At 40.0% G+C, this 22,858-nt stretch overlaps 3 protein-coding genes and 1 long non-coding RNA gene across 5 annotated transcripts; 2 read left to right on the top strand and 2 right to left on the bottom strand.

Moving 5' to 3' along the window:
* Positions 1–76: 76 nt before the first annotated feature.
* On the top strand, positions 77–3,882 carry LOC137106463 (carcinoembryonic antigen-related cell adhesion molecule 20-like). The gene is made up of 8 exons (XM_067489755.1): positions 77–204; positions 342–392; positions 531–779; positions 864–1,130; positions 1,456–1,743; positions 1,838–2,107; positions 3,228–3,476; positions 3,568–3,882. The coding sequence occupies exons 1-8, from the start codon at positions 153–155 to the stop codon at positions 3,588–3,590; spliced, it is 1,449 nt and encodes a 482-aa protein (XP_067345856.1). The 5' UTR covers positions 77–152; the 3' UTR covers positions 3,591–3,882.
* Positions 3,883–4,028: 146 nt separating this feature from the next.
* rpap3 (RNA polymerase II associated protein 3) lies at positions 4,029–10,059 on the bottom strand. 2 transcript variants are annotated; one of them, XM_067489754.1, is made up of 17 exons: positions 9,924–10,059; positions 9,547–9,707; positions 9,296–9,457; positions 9,096–9,206; positions 8,867–8,994; positions 8,654–8,775; positions 8,512–8,582; positions 8,277–8,411; positions 7,859–7,986; positions 7,229–7,350; positions 6,590–6,660; positions 6,286–6,378; positions 5,309–5,508; positions 5,037–5,220; positions 4,811–4,908; positions 4,599–4,699; positions 4,029–4,494 (listed from the first exon to the last, which is right to left on the bottom strand). In XM_067489754.1, exons 2-17 carry the CDS (start codon positions 9,697–9,699, stop codon positions 4,409–4,411), a joined length of 1,965 nt encoding a protein of 654 aa, XP_067345855.1. In that variant the 5' UTR covers positions 9,700–9,707; positions 9,924–10,059; the 3' UTR covers positions 4,029–4,408. The 2 variants fall into 2 exon arrangements, with proteins under 2 accessions (XP_067345855.1, XP_067345854.1); XM_067489753.1 differs by having other exon boundaries at positions 9,547–10,032.
* Positions 10,060–10,088: 29 nt separating this feature from the next.
* atp23 (ATP23 metallopeptidase and ATP synthase assembly factor homolog) lies at positions 10,089–13,664 on the top strand. The gene is made up of 6 exons (XM_067489760.1): positions 10,089–10,733; positions 10,970–11,015; positions 11,381–11,462; positions 11,538–11,675; positions 12,782–12,865; positions 12,961–13,664. Exons 1-6 carry the CDS (start codon positions 10,586–10,588, stop codon positions 13,162–13,164), a joined length of 702 nt encoding a protein of 233 aa, XP_067345861.1. The 5' UTR covers positions 10,089–10,585; the 3' UTR covers positions 13,165–13,664.
* LOC137106469 (uncharacterized) lies at positions 12,982–18,549 on the bottom strand. Its single transcript, XR_010911951.1, has 3 exons — positions 18,196–18,549; positions 16,715–16,812; positions 12,982–13,118 (listed from the first exon to the last, which is right to left on the bottom strand). It is a non-coding gene; the product is annotated as an uncharacterized lncRNA (long non-coding RNA).
* Between the last annotated feature and the right edge of the window lie 4,309 nt (positions 18,550–22,858).

Below are 22,858 nucleotides of genomic sequence, written 5' to 3'. Positions count from 1 at the left end.
TGCACTCCTTTGCCAGGAACATTGGGTCATTTGTTGTCTGTGCTTTGTATGAGCAGGTGATAACAATGGGCAAGGCCTTTTTTTCCCCCCCCCATGAATTATAAGAGTGTGGTTCATTATGAGGACAGTTATTCTGACTGTCTGCAGGCGCCATGGTTCACTGTTCAGTCTGTGTGCTGCTGCCGCTGCTCATCTGCCTGGCAGGTAAAAAGCTGCCTTCTGGATTAAACAATCCTGATTGTTTACGATATTCTTTATTGTAGTGATACAAACGTTAATGGTAGGAGTTTGCATGCTTGTGCTATAAAGATGGTTATGCATATTTATTTCCCCCACTGAAGGTTTTTCTGCCAGTAAAACTGAGCAGGATGGAACCATGGGGGACAACTCATGTAAGTTTCTTTGTTATTTTATTCTGACGCAGGTGTTTTAAAGCAGCATTAAAACAAACCCTCCTTTTTAATTTTCACATCATGCTCAGAGACAAACTGTAATTTGTTAACAATTGTCTGGTTTTTCCCTCCCGACAGACGGGCCTTCCTCAGTGGAGATCACTGGGGTGGACGTAGTGACAGTGGGAATCCTGTATGGTTTCGAGTGTTTGGCTGAATGCAACCCAGCGTGCCAGTTTACCTGGACGAGGGGTAACGAGACCTCCAAGGGGCAGCAGATGAACCTGCAGCTCCAGCACTTAATGCCAACACAAATCCTGACCTGCACAGCGGTCAACCCTGCAACAGGGAGGTTGGTCACAGTTCAAAAGAAGCTGCAAGTGACAGGTAGGAATGATGACACTTCAATAGAGGGGCGGGATCAGCAGCCTTCCTTTTAACCACATCTTCTTTGTTTTTTAAATTGTTCAGAAGGGCCATCGAACGTACAGATCAGCGGTCCACCCTCGCTGACTTTTGACGCCGTGTCCGTCTTCACCTGCTCAGCTGACTGCTACCCCTCCTGCAGCTACTCGTGGACTGTTATAGTGGAGGATCAAACAATCAGTAAAACTGAAGGCAAAACCATCTCAGTCACTCCATATGACAGTACTGTCGCCTCTGAAACTCTGGTGTGTGTGGCTGAAGACACTGTCTCGCATCTCTACATTTCTTCGTCTCTGAAACGTTGGGTGACAAGTATGTACCCAGCAATTATCTTACTCATGGAAAGTTTTGATACGCATGAAGTCAGTGGAGCAGACTGATGATTGGATCAGACTCTTATCTGTGTCTGGTTTACTCTTAGATTCCATTGTGATTTAGACTTGATACCATTGACCGTCACCTCTAACCACATTTTCATGGCACGTCTGTGTTTCAATTACACCCACTTATATCCAAATTAATATTACTTGACCGCTTTCAAATAACTGTTGAAGACATTTGGATTGTGCTAAGATTCAAAGGCACAGTATGTGACTTTTGAAAGAAATGAAAGTTACACAGTCTTTCTTGTCTTTAGGTCAAACTGACGTGAGCATTAAAGGAACAACCACAGTGACGATGGGGAAACAGTACACCTTTTTATGCTCTGCCACATGTATCCCATACTGCAACTACACATGGAATTACATGGGGAAAACCTTGCATGGTGACCTAATACAGTTACCCATCTTGCACCAGGGGGAGAAGCCAAGATTTGTCAGTTACATGGAAATCACAGTTGGTGACTATTCACCTCTGACCTGCAAGGCCATAAATGCGGTATCTCAAGCCACCATCACTGCCACAATAAACCTCGCTATCATCGGTGAGCTACTGCGTCCACTTGTTTTTCAAATGAGCAGAATGGTTTAAGGTAGAAAACACAAACCTCAACACTTTTCGATATTCTCTGTGTGCAGACCCCTTCTCAGTGGTCCCCACCTCTCAGGCCCTACCAGTGGCCGGGAAACTTTTTTCCCTGGAGTGCACTGGCTCTCAAAACCCAGCCTCCATTACGTGGCTCAAGGACAATGAGCCCATTTCAGCGTCTAAAAGAGTGCATTTCTCTCCTGACCACATCACCATGACCTTCAGTCCTCTGCTGCAGAATGATGGTGGTCTCTACCAATGTGTGGTGGCTGAGGGGGGGACACCAATCCCTTCTGTTCCCTACCAGATGCAAGTAAACTGTAAGTAGACTCCATCAGTGGGGAACTGGAGAAGGGAAATGAAAAGTTGCCAGTGTGAACAATCTGAACAGGGAAGGTGACTAAGAAATATTTTCAGTTTCCTCATAATGTTGAAGGCCCTGCTGCTCCGTAGCTGACAGTGCTTAAGTGTAGGTCAAAATAACGAGACAAGACAGGACACAGTTCCTCAGAGTCTAAAAATAATGTTGGAGTAGAGCCCCTATAATATTTATGACTGGTTTTAGAGATTATGGACACACTGTCTCTCTGTTTATTGAATTTGCAATCAACAAAAGAGAATTTAACTAACCTCATCGTTTAAGCAGTTGAGGCTTTAAAAAAAAAAGTCCCCATTTTCAATACCTCACATGATGCCAGAACATTTTCTCTGCACAGGTACTTTGTCAACTCATAACTGCAGATCGGATGATACAGCAGTTAAGATGAACACTGGTGTTTGTCCCCAAGGTGTTCTGGTACCAAGTACACTCACGGTCTGCCGAAGGTTTTAGACAGGCCTCGACTAAAGTCAGAGAGCACTAGTTGAATTATTAATAGGAGGTTCAAGCAGGACAGCAATGCTGAGCTGTTGTTGGTATATACACACAACCTTAAACCCAGTCACATGCATGTTCTCCAGGGAACATGCATGTGACTCAGTATACTCAGTATACATTGTTGTACAATGGATCCTGTAAAAGTTACGGTATGCCACTTTCTGAAAGTCCCATCATAATTCAGCACAGCAATGGTGTCCGTCAGACTCACAAACTGGACTAAGGAAGGACATATTTGACACCATAGAGCTTGCCTATTGCTAAAAAAAATGTAATTCCTTCTTTAAAGAAAATCTCAGGGCTTTAAATTTGACTCTGCAGCCAACAGCAGAGGAATGAGGTTGCATTTATTTTCTCCTACATGCACATGACTGTATCAGAGTGGCACTTAGCAAGCACACTTAGAATAATGGAAATTCTAAGGAACAGCGACTTTTTTCAGGATGTACCCGTAAAAAGTCATTGCTTCCAACCAGGAATTAGAACAATATATAACCTCCTACAATTTTTAATACTTTTTTTTTACAGAACTCCTCAATTTTGATGCTGTTGTTCTTTTGCAGATGGACCAAACAATGTGGTCATTTCAGGACCAGATTCTCTTGAAATCGGGGTCAAGGCGACCTTTACATGCTCAGCTGAGTGCTTTCCATCCTGCAGCTTTACCTGGACTCTATATGGGAAGAACATAACAGGCAGCACAATTGACATCACTGTGAACCGCCATATTTTGAAAGAGTTCATCAGCTGCAAGGCTGAGAACACAATCACTGGGATGACAGCAACAGTCAATGAGACGCTCAGTGTCTCAGGTAAGCTGTTGTTGGTAATTGAGTGTATATTTCAGCACAGATTATAGCTGTTAACTGTTCCATCTTGAATTCGTGTGCTTTTTCTCTGCAGATCCTGGCTGGTGTGGATGTTAAGAAAATGGGAGAACTACACTCCTGTGCTCTGCACACAGATATACTTCCATAAACTCTACTAAACGTATGTCTGTGGCTATATTTACTCGAGATTGTGTACTCCTGACTGTTATAGATTTGCACAACATTAACCAGGATGACTCTCCCTGCCTTTAGTACAATGCATGCTGGAAGGTTGCAACCCGTTTGTGACCCTGAACAGTAGGTGGGTGCAGAGAATGAATACATGGCCAATGTGCATGAGTAACATGTCACTGGGTTTTATTTACTTAAGACTAATCTACTTCTTTATAATGTATTCTCATCGGTCTTGCCAAACAATATGCACTATTATACTGAATAAACAATGAAGTACGGTAATTTTGCTGATTACCCAGTGTTAATTTATCACCTATGTGACACCTCTATGGTTAATGACTCAACGGCTCACACGCAAAATTACAAAATACACCTTTATTTGTAGTCTAGTGTGCTACAGACAGACGGAAACCTGTCCTTGCATTACACTTACATGACAAACTTGCATAAATATTCTTAAGTAACAGCAGCTGTCAATGCAATGTCATGTTTTGGCAGGTTTCAGAATGGCAGGAATACTCAAATTAGGTTGAGTACTCAGAGACCAGAACTATAACCTGTCTTCAAGGTGAATCTGAAAGTTGGACTTTTATACCTCTAGTGATTGATTTTTAAAGCATGAATATAATAATAATGAATTTAAATCAAGTTTTATTCAAAATAAAGGAAAATTGTGTAAGTAAGTAGAACTCCGTGTGGAAATGTTTAACTCTACAGAAGTTGCAGGTTTTCCTTAAAGGTCAAACACCGTACTTTTTCTGTAAGGATGCGATAGATGATCCTTCGAGCTCAGCTTGATGAAGGAATTCAAACAGTTCTTTAAGCACTGGAAAAACAGAAAGGTAGCACAGGAGTTGTTAACATGACTCGGGTGAAACAGATACAATGAAAACATGAATCATCTCTAGAAGTGAATCAAAGGAACCCCACCTTTCGTCTCAGGGGATGACATGAACATGACTGCCATGTCGAAGCGTCTCACGCTTGCCAGACTGCTAAGGATCTGCAGTGTCAAAGTGGGAGCTTCATGCCTGCAGGAAAGCTGATGTTAATTTAAAACACAGCAATTCTATTCCATTTATTCTATTCTGCTCAGGTTTACTTTATAGAAGCAGTCCAATCTCCAGATATTGTTTACTTACTTTATATAAAATGCATGCAGCGTCCTCAGGATCTGACTGAGGATGTCAGGTTCCAGGGAATTACAGAAAATCTTTAAATATGCATCAGGCTTGATTTGCTGCAACACAAAAACACCAAAAGGCTGAGAGTTTAACAAAATGATACAAGGTAATCCTGAAATTCTCCATCTATCAACGAGTAAACGTGCAAACAATCAGAACTGTTGGCTTCTAACAGAACACTCACCCTTAGATATCTGTAAATGACTTCAGGCTGGCTTCCGATCTTGCGGAGGTCAGCCTCCAACTGGAAGCTGTTGCTGGGCGGAGGAGGCAGGTCAGTTGCTACTGCTAAAGGGCCGGTTGATGATTCAGATGGGTGAGAGAGACCCTTTGGCTCTGATTGCTTTCTCTGTGTGCTAGCAGGAAGTCTGGAGAACAGAAGCAGAACATCTCTTTAAAAATCCCACACAGCAAAACAGCATGAAAAAAGGGTTTTAACAAAATAGTAAAACTTACTGCTCGAGTGAGTGCGAGGGGACGTCTGCTACCTCCTCTATCTTAATCATCTTGGCGCTGGGTGACGAAGACAGTGGAGAGGATCTGTCCTCGGCCTCCCCCACCACCCCCTCAGCAAAGGACTTGGACCAGCCTGACTCCACCTCAGGGATCACCATCTTTCCACTGACTTCTTCAATTTCAATTCTTCTCAAAGGTTTCTGAGAAGCATTTTATATGCAGAATCAGTCAAAATGATCCCCCTGGCTTTTCAAGAAAATAAGGCTATGTTTGCTTCATGTTTTATAAAATTCAATCTGCTAAATCCTTATAGCACAGAAAAATCCTGATCAATCTGCACTAAGGTCTCTCTTACAAATATTTAGGCTAATGGTTGTCTTAAAGGAGATACAATAACCTGTTGATTAATCATTTAGTTGATCATCAGATTTTTTCTTCCAGTACCAAATTAATGTTTTAATAAATTTCTTTAAAAGTAAAAATAGAAAATAAAATGTGAAAGCTACGGGTTTGCAAATGTTAAAATTTGCATTTTCTTTTCTTGGTTGTTAAGACAGAACATGACTTATGTTGTAGTTATTGTTGGACTGTGTGATGGATGATTTCGGCGGTTTTGTACTTTTTGATAAAACCAAACACAAGAAAATAGTGGCGATAGCTACAATATAAAGACAAGCTCTAATCACAGCTTTGTGGAGCTCGGTGTACCGTCTTCAAGTTTCCTATTTAATTTGATTTATTGGCCAAAACCAAAATGAATTCAATTTAGAAAATGAAACGTTATCGAATACTTAGCTCACAATACAACTCTTTGTCTTGCTTCTACATTAAACTTTTCATCTGGAAATTTGTTTTTGCGTCATAATGTCTACTAATCTCTGCCATTATGGTCTTCATTGTGGTAAAATGCCCAGTTTTAAAACCCTGATTGGTGTTAAGAATGACTTCTACACTGCAGCAGATGTTTAATAACTCACAGTGGAGCGCAAATGAGGTGGTTTGTCTATTGGCTGGACTGTTCGTCTCTGTGAGTTGTCCACTGTTTGAAGGAGGCCACTGGAACCCACATCCTAAAACAACACGATGACATTAAAGAAAGAGAATGGATATCTGTTGTAGATCAGACCTAATACAGTTTGACTGGTCCATTAGTCACCCAGACATTCTCTGCTGCACCAGCATTACTAACAACTAACAGAATGTCCAAAATGCAAGAGTAAGCATGGAAATTGATTCAGTAAGAATTGATACAAATTTTATACTATGTATCTAGAAACATACAATCTGGAGTTTCTGCAGTTCATTCAAGGCCTGTTTGTTCCCTGGTTCAAGTTTCAAGACTGCCTGAAAATCTGAAACACACAAACAGACCATGTTGTAGACATGCAGGACGTGAAATACAGCTAGAACTGCTGTAGTTTTTTGGCCTTAAAAAAAGCAGTCAAAACTATGCACTGGTCAGTCACAACATAAATATGGTCTTAATAAAGTTATGAATGACAAAGGTCAGCATGGCCACAAACTCATATGCAGCAAAATGTGTGTGTGGCACATACATTGTGTGCAGAGATGGTAGACATACACAATTAAAAGTACTTCAAGAAAAATTGAAAGTACTGTTTTAAGAAAACAATGCATTTTAACCAATACTGATTATAGTATTGGTTAAATGGCGAAACCTGCACAATAATTAATAAAACCTAAGGATCAAAGGTCACTGTTGGTAAATTTTAATCACTTAAGGCTCTGACAGGTGGTTAACTAATAATTATAAATCAGTATTTGTAAGTTCAAAATACAAAATACTCTAAAAACCATTTAAATTCTTTTTTTTAAAACCATCAGGTTGTGTTAATGTCGTGGCTGATCAGTGTTACAAACTGCGTATAACTTGGAGGACTGTGATGTATAGTTCTATACCTTGTTTGGCCATCTCCAATTTCCCCAAAGCCACTCTAGCGGTGGCTCGGCGGGCAAACGCCTTAGCATAGGCACCATCTAGAGAAATGGCCTTAGTGCAGTCCTCCTCTGCCTCTTTATACCTGCAGCAAACAGACGATTAAAAATAAATACATAAATAAATAATTCAAGGAAAATGAAACGACTGCAATAAGTATGTTGCCACTTCGAAGCTGTGTTTTTCTTCTCAGCTTCTTACTGAAAAGAACTGATTTATTAATAAATAGGTAATAAAATTGACATATGTGCAGGAAGACACAGGCAATTTAGAGATGCATGAAAAATCTGATTTCTAGCTTTATTTTCCAGTGAAACTGCTATGACATTTAATGGTATTTAGTGGTAAATGCCTTGTAACTAGCTTTGTTGAATTCATTTTTGTTTTAGAAAGGTAGCACTTTGGGGCATTTTTAATATCTACCCCAAATTGTGTTTTTAACGATACAATCTTTAACTACGCCTTAAAACACAATCTCAAATTATACATTTCAGTGATTCTGCACGGTGCTGTACTCATAATCGCAGTTATTAAAAATGACTTTCGACCTCTAAAGGGAAAATGTTTGTGTAAAAAGGAGATACTGGATTTACCTCTCTAGTTTGAGGAAGGCCATGGCTCTGTTGGCAGGAAGGAGGACATTCATGCTGTCTGCCTCCATGCCTCTGCTGTAGCACTCCACAGCTGCTTCATACTTACCCTCTTTGAAATACGCATTCCCCTGAAAAACATGTCCAAAAATAATCAGCACCATTTGTGCCAAGTCGTACTGACATTTACCTTTAGCAATAATAATAAGAATAATTTGAGATTTTATAGCCCACCATTCACTCTCCCTAACCGAAACAAATAAAGCAATAAACCACCTACATGAGTGAGTATGGTTGCTGAATCCCCACTCCCCATCTAATTCTGTAGTCAAAATGATGTAAGAAAAGATGACAATTCTAACAAAGATGTGAAGAACGTTAATGTTAGACTGTCCAGATGTCAAACCAGAGCAAAGCTTACTATATCTTTTTGTGTGACTGCTTCCTGTCTCTTCTGCTGTTCCACCACCAGTCTCTGCCGATCAGGGTCGACTATAGAATCTTCCTGCTCCTGTGTGGCTTTTCTTTGGAAAGCAGGTACCTGGTTTCCAAGAGCCTGAAACCATAAGGAAAAAGTTAGGAAATTAGAAAAAAAAAAAAAAACAGGATGAGACCTGAGAGATTAACTTTACCCAAATGAATGATTTCACACTAACCTCTTTTATTTTCTTGAGCTCATTCTGTGCTTCCCTGTTTCCAGGATCCAGCTTTAGAACCATCTCATAATCTAAAAGTAACATCAATGTTATTTCATTGCACTCAAGTTAAAACTAACTTAGGATTGTAAAATCTTGTTACCTTCTAATGCAGATTCATATTTATTCAGTGCGACCCGAGCTGCCCCTCTTCGTGCGTATGCTTTGTAGTAGTTGCTGTCCAAAGCAATTGCCAAGTTGCAGTCAGACTCTGCCACAGCATATCTGCATGAACAAAAGCCTCAAATGTTTATAGGGGAATGAAGTCTTTTACAGACACGAGGCCAGCACAGCATATCGGCCATATCATTTTTACTTTTTGAGCCTGAAGAAGGTGGTGGCTCGGTTTGTGGGAAGAACAGGATTGTAAGGATCTGCGCTCATCCCCCTGGTGTAACATTCAATAGCATCATCATACTTCCCATCTTTGAAGAAATTGTTGCCCTGAAAACAAATGCAAATCTTTTGTGAAATTTAACAAACAATTTAAACCAAATCAAATTGAAATCTTTCATCATTGTTTTTACTTCATATTCAGTATTTACCTTTTCCTTCTCAGTCAAGGCTCTTTCCTGATCAGCTGCAGCTTCCTCCGAGTCTGATTCATTTGACTCTGCTGGACTTTCCTCTTTGTCCATTGCTGCCATAACTTTGTCCTGTGATCCCAGAAACATAAATCTTCTATTTCCCACTTCATGAATTCACAGCTTGTGTGATGTATATCTTAAAAGACAATATTAGTTACCACGTCAAACTTGTCCCATGATTGATAGTCGTATGCTTTTATCCTTGAGTTTTGTTTGGCCTCTTTTGGCTTTGCATCACCATTACCAGTGGGTTCCTTCTTTTTCTTCTTTTCCCTCATCTTGGCTTTGTAGTCTTTGTTTCGCACAGGGGGCAGTTTTTGCTACAACACAGAGACTCAGAGCTCACAACACTTTAAAGAGTTTCACCTGGGGACCCTGGGAGAAATGGATGTCTACAGAAGGAACAAACCTGTACGTGGTGACTCCCTCCTGTCCTCAGCTCCTCATCTTTCTTCTTTATGGCTGTCTCCCAGCTCTCCAGCTCATTCATGAAGCTGTGCAGGTCCTCCGCGTTTTGCCGCATCTGAAGTTGTAACTCGATGGCTTTGTTTCCCCCGGACATGTTACTCCCTGCGAAACAGACATTTGTTTTTGGACAGATTCTTAACACTCGTTGGCGTTGTTGTTGTCTGTTGAAGTTCGTGTTGCGGTCGTGAGGAAAACACGACAATCACGCTGTCATGCTTCTGCGGCTAGCAGCTAGCTAGCCAACGGGACTTGGAAGCATTAAGAGAGAATTAAAGTGAATAAAGGAGACACCGTGGCTGCTTAAACGTTGTAATATACCTGTCACTTCTCTCTCCAGGTATCAAACGCAATCCAAAGATCAGCCGCAGTTAGTTTAACTAAGAAATACAAAAACAATTTACAACGTCCTGTTTATGTTTGGAGCCATGACAGCGCAGTACCAGCAGCCTTTGCGGAGCTTATGCTGCGCCGAGCGTAACCAAAGATCGTCTATGTCAGCACTAATAACTTGCCCCCAAAACCTTTTTACTCGACGGTTTGGAAAAGTAAAAAAGAAACAAACCACCTAAAACAAAGCTGCGTGTGAAAAGAGCGTTGACTTTATTTTTGGACAATGGACACTTGCTTTTAGACCATTGCTGTAGGAGCTGTCCTTAGTAGGTTTGGTGGTATGGTTTCGGTGCACAAATTGCGCTCCGAATTGACGACTTGCTTACGCACAACGAATACGCTATCTTTACCCGCAGTAGTATTTACTTAACTTATCACAAAAGTGCACATTTTATTCCTTATTCTATGATCTCAAACAGAATTATATAACTTGGCGTTTGGGTATAAGAGCGACGTCAATATCATTAAAACAATATGATTTACATTTGACCTATAGTTACCACGTGATCTACAAAGCAGCGACGACCTCTATTGCTAAGTAGCCGCAGCTAACCAGGGAAACTCACTAATTGTAGGCAGCGTTTCACGCCATGGATCAGCCGAAGGAAGAAGATGAATATGGATACGACTTATTTCCAGAGAGACATCAGGGGAAGTACAAGAAGGGATCAATCACCGAGAGTCTGTTCACTTTCAATCACAAGTGTCAGATCATGCTACAGTTCGCAATGGAAACTAGTGAGTCTTCCAGCTGGCAAACGTTAATGTAGCTAATCACTCTGAAAATGGAAATGCTGTGTCAGTTTTGAACAGTGGATTGTTGTCTTAGTATGAAGTTACTGTCTGTGTAGGTCTGTGGGATTTAACCTCGCTGTCTAGCTAAGCAACACTTATATATGCTATATGTGGTTTCTGACAGTTGAATGCTAACCCGAGCTAGATTAGGATCTAACTCGTTTCTGTGCTGTTATCAGGTCCATATGCCAAACTCCTGCTCAGTGCCATGAAGAGTTCAGGATGGTTGGTATAATTTTTATTAAAGTCAATCATAACGTACATTCCTGCAAAAAACAAAACAAAACATTGGTCTGTTAATTGATTTGTTTAAAGAGAATAGTTCATATAATAAGTGCAAATGCTACTACTGTTATTTATACTATTTAGCAAAAAATAAGTTTTGTTTTACGAAGCAATGAGTAACGTGTAATAAAACTAATAAAACTTTTAATGCATCAAAGATATTTTAGAAGCCTTAACAGCCCCCTTTCCCCCCAATATTTCCGTGCCATTTGATACTTTTGCTACAATTAAGTTTGCCTTGGATAATTGTTACATATACTGATTAAATGGCAACAAGTGCACTTATCTTTCTCCTTTCAACATAGCAAAGTGTTTAAAGACAGACATTTCTCCTGTGAAGACTGTGATGGGACAGTGAGTGGGGGCTTTGACGCAGCTTCTTCTCAAGTAAGAACAACATGAACGATCTTGCATGCTGTACTTGTGGTGGTGGTGACAATATCTCCGTCTGCTTGCTTCCAGATTGTTTTGTGTCAGAACAACATCCACCAGCAATCTCATATGAACCGAGTGGTCACACATGAGCTCATTCATGCCTTTGATCACTGCCGGGCCCACGTAGACTGGTTCAACAACTTCAGACACCTAGCTTGTTCTGAGGTGAGTAAAAAATGTGTGTATTACTGGCTGCATTAGCGTTGCACTGTGGCCACAGATTGACATCAGAATGTCAATCCAAAGTTACCTAAAAGTAAAAGACCACATTTCCCGCAATTCACTTTCCTTGACTGTGGCTTTTAGATATACAGACACGTGACAGGTGTTGGCCTGTCACCTGATTTTACACAGATTTTACAAAAGATATTCCTTCATTTCATATTTTGATGATGGTGGTGGAGAGAGCTGTTGAACACATCTGTCCAGAATCTCCTATACTGCAGGTGTTCAATTGTGGAGATACCAAGGCCTGTTTTTACTAAGCATCAGAGATTAGGAAATGACTCTTAAATGGTCAGAAATTCTCTGAGTTATGCAATTTGGTCCTACTTGCATGAGTTGGAATGAAAGCACTGCAGAGCCGTCCTTACTGCTTAGGATTAGTCAGGGGATGGTGTTTTATAGTATGTAGATTCTGTGCAAGGAAAGATCTTTCTAACACTATTGACACAGAGCTCATTTAAACAAATCCTAGTTTTGAATGCTTTTAAACTATTACAACAATGCTCCTTAAAATCCGTGGGAGTACTATCATCCTGGAGAGACCACTTGCATCAGGATAGAAATAATTCATCATGGGATGAAGATGATAACTTAGAACAACTTTGCAGTATTGATTTGCAGTAACCCACCTCTAAAGAAACAAGTGGACCCAAAACGTGCCAGCAACGTGCCACACACATCATAGCAGAGCCACCACATCCCCTCACTGTTAGGGTAACACAATTTCTGACCCTATTTACCAATGACTGATTCTCATAGATGTAAATGCACTTTAGTCACTGTTCCTGCTAAACAGTTGAGCAGCATTTGTGACTGATACTCCGGCCCCGTGTATCCCTACAATAAAACCTCTTTTCAAAGCCATTTTTTCTTTGCCTCCTCTTTATCCAAAATTGCAATCAACTGGGCCTGCTCAATGTTGTATAGACACCAGAAAGTATGGCTGGATGTTAATTTCTCATTTGTACCAGTATCTTCATTTTAGGTTTTCCTTCAGTTTGATTGTTTACCAGCTACTAAAAGATGCTTTGGTGTCACTGTTTCAGATTCGGGCAGCTAACCTCAGTGGAGATTGTTCTTTTGCAAATGAGGTTTCCAGATTCAACTTTGGCTTGAAGCAGCATCATCAGGTACCTGCTGTGGGATAAATGTAACCCTTGCCGTGAGGTTTCATCCCTACGTCTCAAATCCAACACTTATGGTAACACGCTTTGTCTTTGGTCAGGAATGCGTCCGAGGCCGGGCGATACGCTCCATCCTGGCTGTGCGGAAAATTAACCGTGGGGAGGCGGAAAGCATAGTCAACGAGGTCTTTGACACGTGTTTCAACGACCATGCGCCCTTTGGACGAATCCCACACAGCAAGAAAGATGCCAAGTTTGCCTACAGGGATTATAAGAACAGAGATCAGTATTATGCAAACCTTTAGTGTCATCACACTCTCATTTACCTCCCAAGGGTGCTATGAATGATGCTGACGAGAGCTTGGCAGCAAGAGGACACGGGTCAACGTTAAAACCTCAGCAGAATGACTGTGTTTCCAATCACATCATTTCAGAAGGGATTTCCAGAAAATCCTTTGTCCTTGGATGAGAAAGGCAAATGGAGGAGCAACAGTATGTTTCATTACCTTTTGGACACTAACTCCTTGAAAGGGGATTTTTAAGGACTGATGTTTCTCTAGAAGTAATGTATTAAAGAGGTATCTGAGAATTTTGTGATTTGTTGTTTGGTGATCAATGGGTGCTTCAAAGGAAAAACAAAGTATTTCCTTTTTGTCCATCAGTGCTTGCTGTGAATGTCCTTGACAGGATGACTATGAATTCTCTGAACAGCGACTTCCTCTAATTTCCTGTACATAGAGCTGACTGTGCTTAAATTAAACAGAATCTACTTGTATTTTAATTAAAGGGATTCCTCTGAAAAAAGTATGATTTTTATGTTTTGTTTGTTTTACACCTAAAACTAGCTCTGGAAGTTTTTTTTCTTAGGAGAGGAGGGGAGTGTTGTGTTTGACTAAAAATTTTCCCTCGCCGAATAAGGACAAGTTGGTGCAAGTAAGATTATAACACATTCATGTCTAATTCCAAAAAAAGGGACATTTTAAATTAACATGAAGGACAAGTGAGTAAATTTCTTCCACAACAACACAGTCAGATTTGTTTACATCTGCACCAGCTCTGTAAAATGTCATTGCTGACATCTTTATTATATATTAGCATTTAGAGAGTCTTGTAGCCCTCTGCAGAGATTAATCAAGGAAAAAAAGTTATAAGGGAGCCTCATAATCCCCCTCCTCCACCTCCTCCTCTGCTGCCTATCTCAAAGACAACACCCTCTGCATTACAATCACAAAGTCACTTGGCATGTCGGCAGTTAGAGTGTAATATCCCACTTGTCCCAGTGCTCTCGACTTGGAAAATATTTCAGAAACACAAAGTCGAGTGTGGGCCCAAACAACAAGGCGAGTGGGTGGGATGGGATGAGCAAAGAAGATTAGGTTAATTTTAGAAGCTTAACAGAGAAAATGATGAAAACAGCTTCAAGCCAGTGGGATTAATGTGAGACAAACACAAGAAGACAAAATACAGAAATTCTATTTGGATTTGTGCAATGTCATACGCCCATGTAGGCTAAATAAATAATACAAAACAATAGAATTACTGCTGGAATTGTGCACATATCAAATGCCAGCTACTATATTTGTTTGTTCCAACTGTTGTGTAAGTTGATTTCTTTCACGCAGTCGTGCTGAGTTCAGGACTGTAGCCAGGATTTAAGACATATCAAAGTGATGCCATTGCAAGACATTGCAAACCCACACAAATTCAGGTCTGAAAGATAGTTTCAGTCAATGAATATTCGAATCAGCTAATAAAATAAGCATCGTGTTAAAGATAAAATAGATAAAAGTTGCCAAAATGGCCACTCGCATAGTGATTTTATCCAATGCGCTTTACAATGTTGCTTCCCATTCACCCATTCACACACACACTCACACACCGATGGCGTTGGCTGCCATGCAAGGTGCTCACCTGACCCACCGGGAACAACTTGGGGTTAAGTGTCTTCCCCAAGGACACTTCGACACATTACCTTGCTTCACTAAATTTCATAATCAGACAAAATCCAGAAAATATCTCTTTACCTGTTAAATGATCAATATTAGCAGCTAGCTTGTGTTATAGACCTTTTTTTTCCTTTAGTTGGAAATTGCAATACAACCAAAACAATGAGCTAAATGGGGCTTAACAAACTGAAATACAGTTGCAATATAATTTTGTACGGATTCTTCACTTGGCTGACCTCTGTCATGTCACACATAGTAATTTGATAGCTGTCAATGCAAACATGTTGATTGTTGTAGTTTTTAAGTGAAATATATATATTTGTGTAGGCAGTCTTATTCTTGACACTCTCCTCAAACAAATAGAATACATTTGTATTTATTTCATCAATGTCAATATTGCAATACTTGCTCTGCAGCATTCTTTTCTTAATATTACCAACCAACACCCTTAGTGAAACATTATCATCACTTTATGGAGCAGTAATAACTGTGTCCTACGTCCCATTTGTTGCTGCTGTACTGAATGAGTCCACTAGATGGCAGTTTTGACCCATCACCCAGAGTCCTGGGAAGTCCCGAGTCCAAGTCAAATTTGAAAAGAAAGTGCAGCTACTGTTACACTGATACATACAGTTGAATTAATTTCATTGAGTCTTCTTCCAGGTGAACATTGGGCCTTGTGTGAGCAAAGACAGAGTTCACTAATGAAGTTTCTGCTGAGAAGAGTGATGACTTTCATTATTTCATCTATTTAAACAAGTAGCACCCACTGTGATCTCATTTGGATGCTGCAGCAACACTGAAATCCACTAATCGGCTATAGGACAACACATTAACCCCAAGCGCACTAATGAACTCATCTCATTAATTAGAATAATGCCAGATTTAGTTGTAACATGGAGAGAGCCAGTGAAGAGCGAGGACACCCACTTGTCTTTGCAAAGTTTTAAGGTGTCTCGTCTTCATGGGGGTGAAGTTGATAATGAAAGAGTGCTGAATTATTTAGTTATGAGTTTCAATGGGATGTTACTGGCTTTGTTGTATGAAGAAGGTTATAAATGTTCATATGAAATACATCATTTCTGGAAAAATGTGTGATGAGTATTTGACACATGCATTATCTTCTCAAGGTTGGTTGTCTTCAAAATGACTGAGAGATGTGATATGGAAAAAACTAAATGATATGAAAACCTTTGACCAAGAAGGTCATTTTCCTGTCCTGTCTTTGGACACTTTGGGGACACACTTGAACAAAGAAAACACATTGAGTCCACTTGGCTGTTCTTTAGCTGGAGGAGAATATCATATTCGGCTGATTGAGGACAAGAGTGCTAAAGATGGTCCTCAAGAACCTTGTTTCATCAGCTTACATGAAGTCTGGGCAAAGATATAAGAATAATTATCCCGAATATATATATGATTTATAATTAAATTATAAATAGGTCCATTTATATTATAATACAGAATTTCCCCCCTCCAACTGTTTGTTTTTGTTTTCAACTATTACAACTATAGTTAAAAATTGTGGACGTTTCTGACACTGAACAAACATACGAATAGTCTATTAATATACAGTTTATTAGGTTCCTAAATTCAAGTTTAAAGTTTTCAACAATTTTTCCTTTAGTGCCCCCCTATTTTTAGCAGGTGCTCCAGTCTGGTCACCTCAATAATAATAATAAAAAAAAAATTAGATCCATCCCTGGTTATTATTTCTATTTTTATAAAAGAGATCTACTTAGACAATTCATTCTTTAAGGGCTGGGCTGTGGCTAGCAGTTAGCTTAGCATAAAGATAGGACATAGAGGGAATCAGTACTGTGACTTTTATTTAAAACATGAACTAAATTGATACAATGAACAGCATGTTTTTCTTCTACTTTATTACTAGTGAAGATTTCTTACTAACCTTCCAAAGTATCAAAGTATCAGTTGCACTTCATTAAATACCTCATGGAAGAAGTTTGGGGAGTAGGAGGCCATTCATTTGGTTGTTAACAGGCAACACTGTCAGTGGAAGAAAAAAAGTTGAAATCATTATAACTCACTGCACAAATCCTCTGGAGGTGAAAAGTCTAACCTGACAATTAACTTCCCCAGCAAGGAAGCACAGTTTGAGACCACTGTGAGTGTGAGTGGGGGGCATGTGAATCAATTAATTATGTGTGCATGTGAAGGATTAATTAAGAAGGTGTTTAAAGTTGGTACATATCAGCTTTGCATTCCATATTATTATACTATAATTGTTCTTAATTTAAACATAACTCTTCTGCTTGACTCTCATATAGTAAATAAATAAAAGCTTGGAATGACATAAGATCTACAATAGTGTCTGTGCCACTTTGATGGCTGCAGTTTATGTCAGTCATTATATGGTGCATAGGTCAGCGGGTTGCCTTGCTTTGCACAGGGCACAAGTACTATGTATTAAATTGAATATAGAGATATATGACCAGCATTCTGTCTCATTTGTCTTCATAAATGCTCGACATGCCACCTTTGCCTCATTTGGAGGCTGGTAGGCCTCTGTGTCATGAGAATTTGAACAACGTGTTGCCATGGAAGACTCTGTAAGACTGAAGATTAGTGTTTTCAGATACATGATACTCCAGGAAGTCTGCGATTTGAAAAAGGAAGAAGTGCAACAATTGAAGTAAAACCTGCACGAGTTACTGATTGGATCAGGTAAGAAAGAGTAGTGTTCTGCATTATATGTTTTTGGATTTGTTTTGTTTTGTCATGGTCTATAATTAGGACTCAAAGCCTGCAAACAGTCCTGGCAGCTGACGGATTTGTTATGTGTGGCTGTCAAGTTTTCAGTCATTACGGTCAAAAGAAAAGGATGAAGGTGCTAAATTTACTGAGTGGCATTTTCCTTTTCCCACGTTGTCCCCGAGACAACAGTTAGTCTGGGGGATTTGGGGCACATTGAACAATGTTAATTAAGAATAAAAGGACTGGAGATTATATCAGGAAATCCCCTTCCAGCTCTCTCACACATGCACGAAAACATGCACACACATACGAAATCAGTAAATCTTGTAAGAGAATTAAGCACAGGTTTTACCAGACAGTCTAAAAGCAAAAACTAAAACTCGTAAATATATGTCAACAATCAGGTAATGTGAATACTTTTTTATGAAGATTTACACTTTAGATTAGATTCATAGATTAGACTATAAAGTTGCTATAACACAGCATCTCTCCATTATTTCTGCAAACTTATACAACGTGCCATTTAATCTGCCACAGAGAGGATTTCTTGTAAATTAGCAGACTGTTGCCGTGGATCGACTCAGACCAGAACAAGTCCATATATGAAGAAAATACATTTATTGTACAATAATACATAGAGGTTCCAAATTGTATCAGACAGAATGAAAAACTTACTCCGTGAAAAGAAGCATCAGTCAGAAAGGCAAAAGCAAAAAAGCACGAAGAAGAGCAAATAAGTCAAAAAGCAGCCCCCCAGAAACAGAGACTCTTATACTCTTATGCAAAACATCCTTCACGTCACAACACATCCTATTATTATCCCAGTTCCTCAAACTTCTACTACCCCATACTTGACTCTCTCCCAACTTTCTCCTCCTTAGCAACAGTTTTCAGGGACTTTATCTCCTTTTCTCACATAAACACCATATCCTGTTTTTCTCCCAGTCTTTGCCAAAGATTTCATCCCATGTTTTGCTTCCCAATAATTGTTCTGAGAATTGCTCAATTCTGGGACATAAGCCAGGTCATACTGACCCATTCTGTTATCTGACACACACAAACACACACACGCGCCTCCTGTGTCTGATAAACAACCTACACACATACAGCTTACAAGTGCTCCTACATTCCTACATGTAATACAACTTTTATATTATATATTAGACAATAGATTAATTATAATTAACACATCATATTATACATTAACTCTTATATGTAATCTCCAACCACAACACTGTTAACATTCACGCCAGAAATGTAGACGACTTGTACAGCAGTAATTAGCTCACGCTGGCATTTGAATCTTCATTTTGCTAATGATATGCGTGGTATTAATTAGGCCTAAGTGATTAACATAACAACCATTGGACAATGTCCGGGGGTAAGAGCAAGGCCGTTTTTCTTTCTATTAACTCTTCCTAAAGCCATGTTCTCATTAATAGGTCCTAACAGAGCTCCGTTAACCTTGGCAATATTTTGAGCCATGTATTCGTTAAAAGTCACTTGATAAAGTCTGCAGGGTAAACTGAACTGAAAACTCTGGAATATCCCACACAAGTCAGGAGACACCAGGAAATAATAAAACTAATGAAAACCGAACAACGAATGAAACAAAAGAATCACAGAATAGAAAACAATTGTGCAGCAAGCATTCATAACACATACTAGAATGGAATTAAACTGAGTGGAGCACAAAACAGAATTAATGGGTCTGGTTTGATTTTTTAGACCTTGCTGCTTCCTAAAATAACTGTATGTGGGTGCTACAAACAATTGTGTAGTGGGGACGTTAAACTAAAACTAAAACCGAAACAATGGGCTGAAAGACACTAAAATGCTCTATATGGCTGAGGGGAAACTACAGAGTTTAGGACTATGTTTCTGTAGGTATGTCAGTACGAGTGATTGCTTTCACCTTACACAAAGTAATCTTATTCTCATTTTTAATATAAAAATATGAATTAATTCAGCTTTGAGAAAAAGGTTTTAGCATGGATGAGTGCAGATCTGATCCGATGCTGCATCCAGACACTAATTAAAAAATCTTATAGATCAATATATTGTTCCATCTGCAAGAAACCCCCAAAAAACAATGAAGCAAAATTCCCCTGTGACTAATGGTCCGAGAGGTCAGAGAAGTGGTCTGGAGACTGGGTTTGAGTTTTGAAGCTTTGTTAAGTCTGTGAACACTGAAATGGCTCGTGCCTTTAGATTCTTTGTCGATTGAAACTCCAAGGACATTGGCGGATCACCTCGTTCTACTATTTGCCCCATTTGTGAGATGTGGCTGGGTTTCTTCGACACAAGTGGGATTTCCAATTCATTGAAGGGAGGAGCAGGAGATTGCCTGAAGGCTGGACTCCTCTCTCTGGTGAGCCAATTTGGTTTGACCTCTCGTCTCGTCTCCTCCGTCGCAAGTCCAGATAACTGTCCTCCAATCCGGGGGCTTTGTCACGGATGTGTGGTTGAGCTCAGGCGGCGGCAGAGCAGCTGAACCTGAACATCTACCACCGGAGGAATTACAGTCTTCACTGAAGACCCATGTGAGGGGAGGATTGATGCCTTTTTGCTGACATTTGCCAGTCTCTAACATAGCAGATACAAACTGGGGCATTAAAAGTGGCCAGCGGCTAGTGGTAGGCCTGCTGTCCTGTAACTGAGATGTCAAGGGTTTGATCCTTGAAACAGCCAGGTTGTCCTTGAACAACTCGCATGCATAAAGTCGACTACAATTACAGCTACAACTGGATTTCTTTGGTCAGAACGTTCGTTCTTTCATTTGCAGGATGTTTCGTGATTTGGAAACAAAAGTGATAGGACACCTAAGGAGTCATTTCTACTTGACTGATGTTTAGTATCAGTAAAACATAAAAGTTGGGGATTTTAGAAGAATTTAAATATGCATCTGAGGAGTAAGCCAATGTTATGATGTTGCGACTGATCATCAAAGCAGAACTTTAAATTTAAATGAGAACACACATCATGAACCTTTGCAACATTCTGTCTAATTATCCTTACTCAGAGTTAATCTGTGCCAGCTGCACCTCACCATGGGGTTCATTATTCAGGAGGGCGAGGATGGCACTGACCCTGTATCTTCACTGCACATCACACTCATTAGTCACTGCTGTATGAGGCAAGATGAGCCTCTATGCAGATTTTAACACGACACCCGGTGCTATTGATCAGGCACTTTTGCTCTGGCTGGGCCGCTAGGCAGTTAGAGTAAACAAACACTGCGCGAATAGGACCTTCACACAACCTGAAGTAAAAGAAAAAGACTGTTCACTTCAAATGACCTTTGACGACTTGAATTAAGACGACAATAAAAAGTGACAAAGGCAGTTAACATGTGGAAATGATTCCCTCCACTTTAAGATGAAGATTCTGGTATGGCACTCGATTTGTTTATGTGTTTTCAATTTTAATCACATATTTATGACTCAATACTATTTTAAATGCATCCTTACATTTAATTTAAAGAGAAAACTTATTTTGAGTGTGTTTTTCAGAATCTTTTGGTCATTAGAAGTTAAAGCTCATTTTACTGATGTGGAAAATGTAAAATTGACTTCTTTAAATTGACCTGCTTGGGTGTTGTACTTGAGTACTGAGCTTTCCTTCTTTGAGTCCCAACTGGGTTTGCGCGTGAAACCACTAGAGGTCACTCCGATGCTGCTTCCCGTCTCACACGAGAAGCCTTCTTGGTAACACTCTACACTGGCCTCAATCCAGTTGATTAACCTATAAATTAACACCTGAATGAAAAATAGCATCTTAATGCAAATATGAATTAAACGCTGTATTTACATAATTTTGCATGTGCTCTATGGTGAATGCACATGGGGGGGAGGGGAGGTGTGGCACTACAGTGGAAGCCGGCAGTGCTGATGCTCAGACATGTTTTCTTTTTAAATCCCTGCATTAGGTTAACAAACTGCACACTTACGACTGAAACTGCAGTCAGAGAGAAGCCATTCCTTTAATGTGAGTTTAAGTGACTCATCTCACAGTTCATTAGTTAAGAAAACACTGTTGATTGGTTTTGCCCCACAGGCCATAGTGACCTTCTTCAAGTTGTCTCCACCAGCAGGAAATCTTAGTTTGAGAGAATCAAGGCGTTTCTGCTAATAAACGTGTATGAGGCACATCTCACTTTTTTCTGCAACCCTGCTTCCCAATCCCACCCCCCCACCCCGATCATGTCACTACCCCGACTACCCCCACCACACCACCCCCGCATCTCCAGAAACCACTTCTGACGGAAAATGCAGCTGTTTGCAAGTTTGCTCGCTGAGAGAGCATGGAAACGGCTTGTAAGGCACGCTCTGACAGTACTGTAGGCCTCCTGGCAGGCTAACACAAGGGCACAGAGCTGTGGTTTCACATGGTTCAACATGCTGCATGAGTCACTGACTAGAAACATGTCTCTCCCATGCAGCATGGTGAGGCTCGCTGACTTACACTGTGGTGGGCGAGAGCCAAAAGCAACAAGCCAGAAGCTGCATAATAACATATGTGAATAATGCCCAGCAGAAAATGCTTGTTAAATCCATGTGGATACCAAAAAATCTGTCATGAGGGATAAAACCCTACACAGTCATAGTTTATTTGGTGTTTCAGGCTGTGCTCCATTATAGGATGCCATCACTGATTTTGAACTTGCTTCTTTGGCTTTTAGTTTGGGTAAGACATGTACATAAATGCCATTAAACTTCCCACTGACTTCCCTATATTGCTCTACTTGTAGCTGAAAAATGCCTCTAGATGTCATCACTTGGAGGAACGTTCAGTTCAGACGATGTCATGTTGTTGCTCACAGTATGGAGTTTGTAATCGTGGTCAATCTGCTTTTCCAGAGCTCCTACAGAGGACGTCATCTGAACTCATGATGATGATAATCTCCTCTGGGCAATGTCATCTGGAGGAGTTTTTCAGCTAGAAGCAGAGAAATATTTTAACATAGGGAAGTCAGAGGGAAGTTTGCAAGCGTTACATGTACATTTACACGCTTACACTGAAGAGCGAGTTGAAAATTGCTGAAGTCGCATTTTAACCATGGACGGTGAATCAGTGAATGACATCACACCTGAGTGTAGCCAGGTCAGCCCTCATTAGAAAATATCCATTTCTAACAATGCATTATGGGTTTTTTTGCAGATGCAAACATTGTAACATTGTCTCCACAGAAATTGAACATTGCTGTGTGTACGACCGTTTTAATTAAACACAAATAAGACAGAAATGCTAATAAATTGTGTATTATTGCAGCTTTCACACTTGTTAAAATACAGAGCAGCCTTCTTGGATTTTGAGGTCAGGGTTGGTGAGTTTCCTG

The sequence above is a fragment of the Channa argus genome, chromosome 21, assembly GCF_033026475.1.
Source record: "Channa argus isolate prfri chromosome 21, Channa argus male v1.0, whole genome shotgun sequence".
NCBI classification, from domain to species: domain Eukaryota; kingdom Metazoa; phylum Chordata; class Actinopteri; order Anabantiformes; family Channidae; genus Channa; species Channa argus.
The sequence above is the reverse complement of the archived record's forward strand: the minus strand, read 5'-3'. Positions and strand labels throughout refer to the sequence as shown.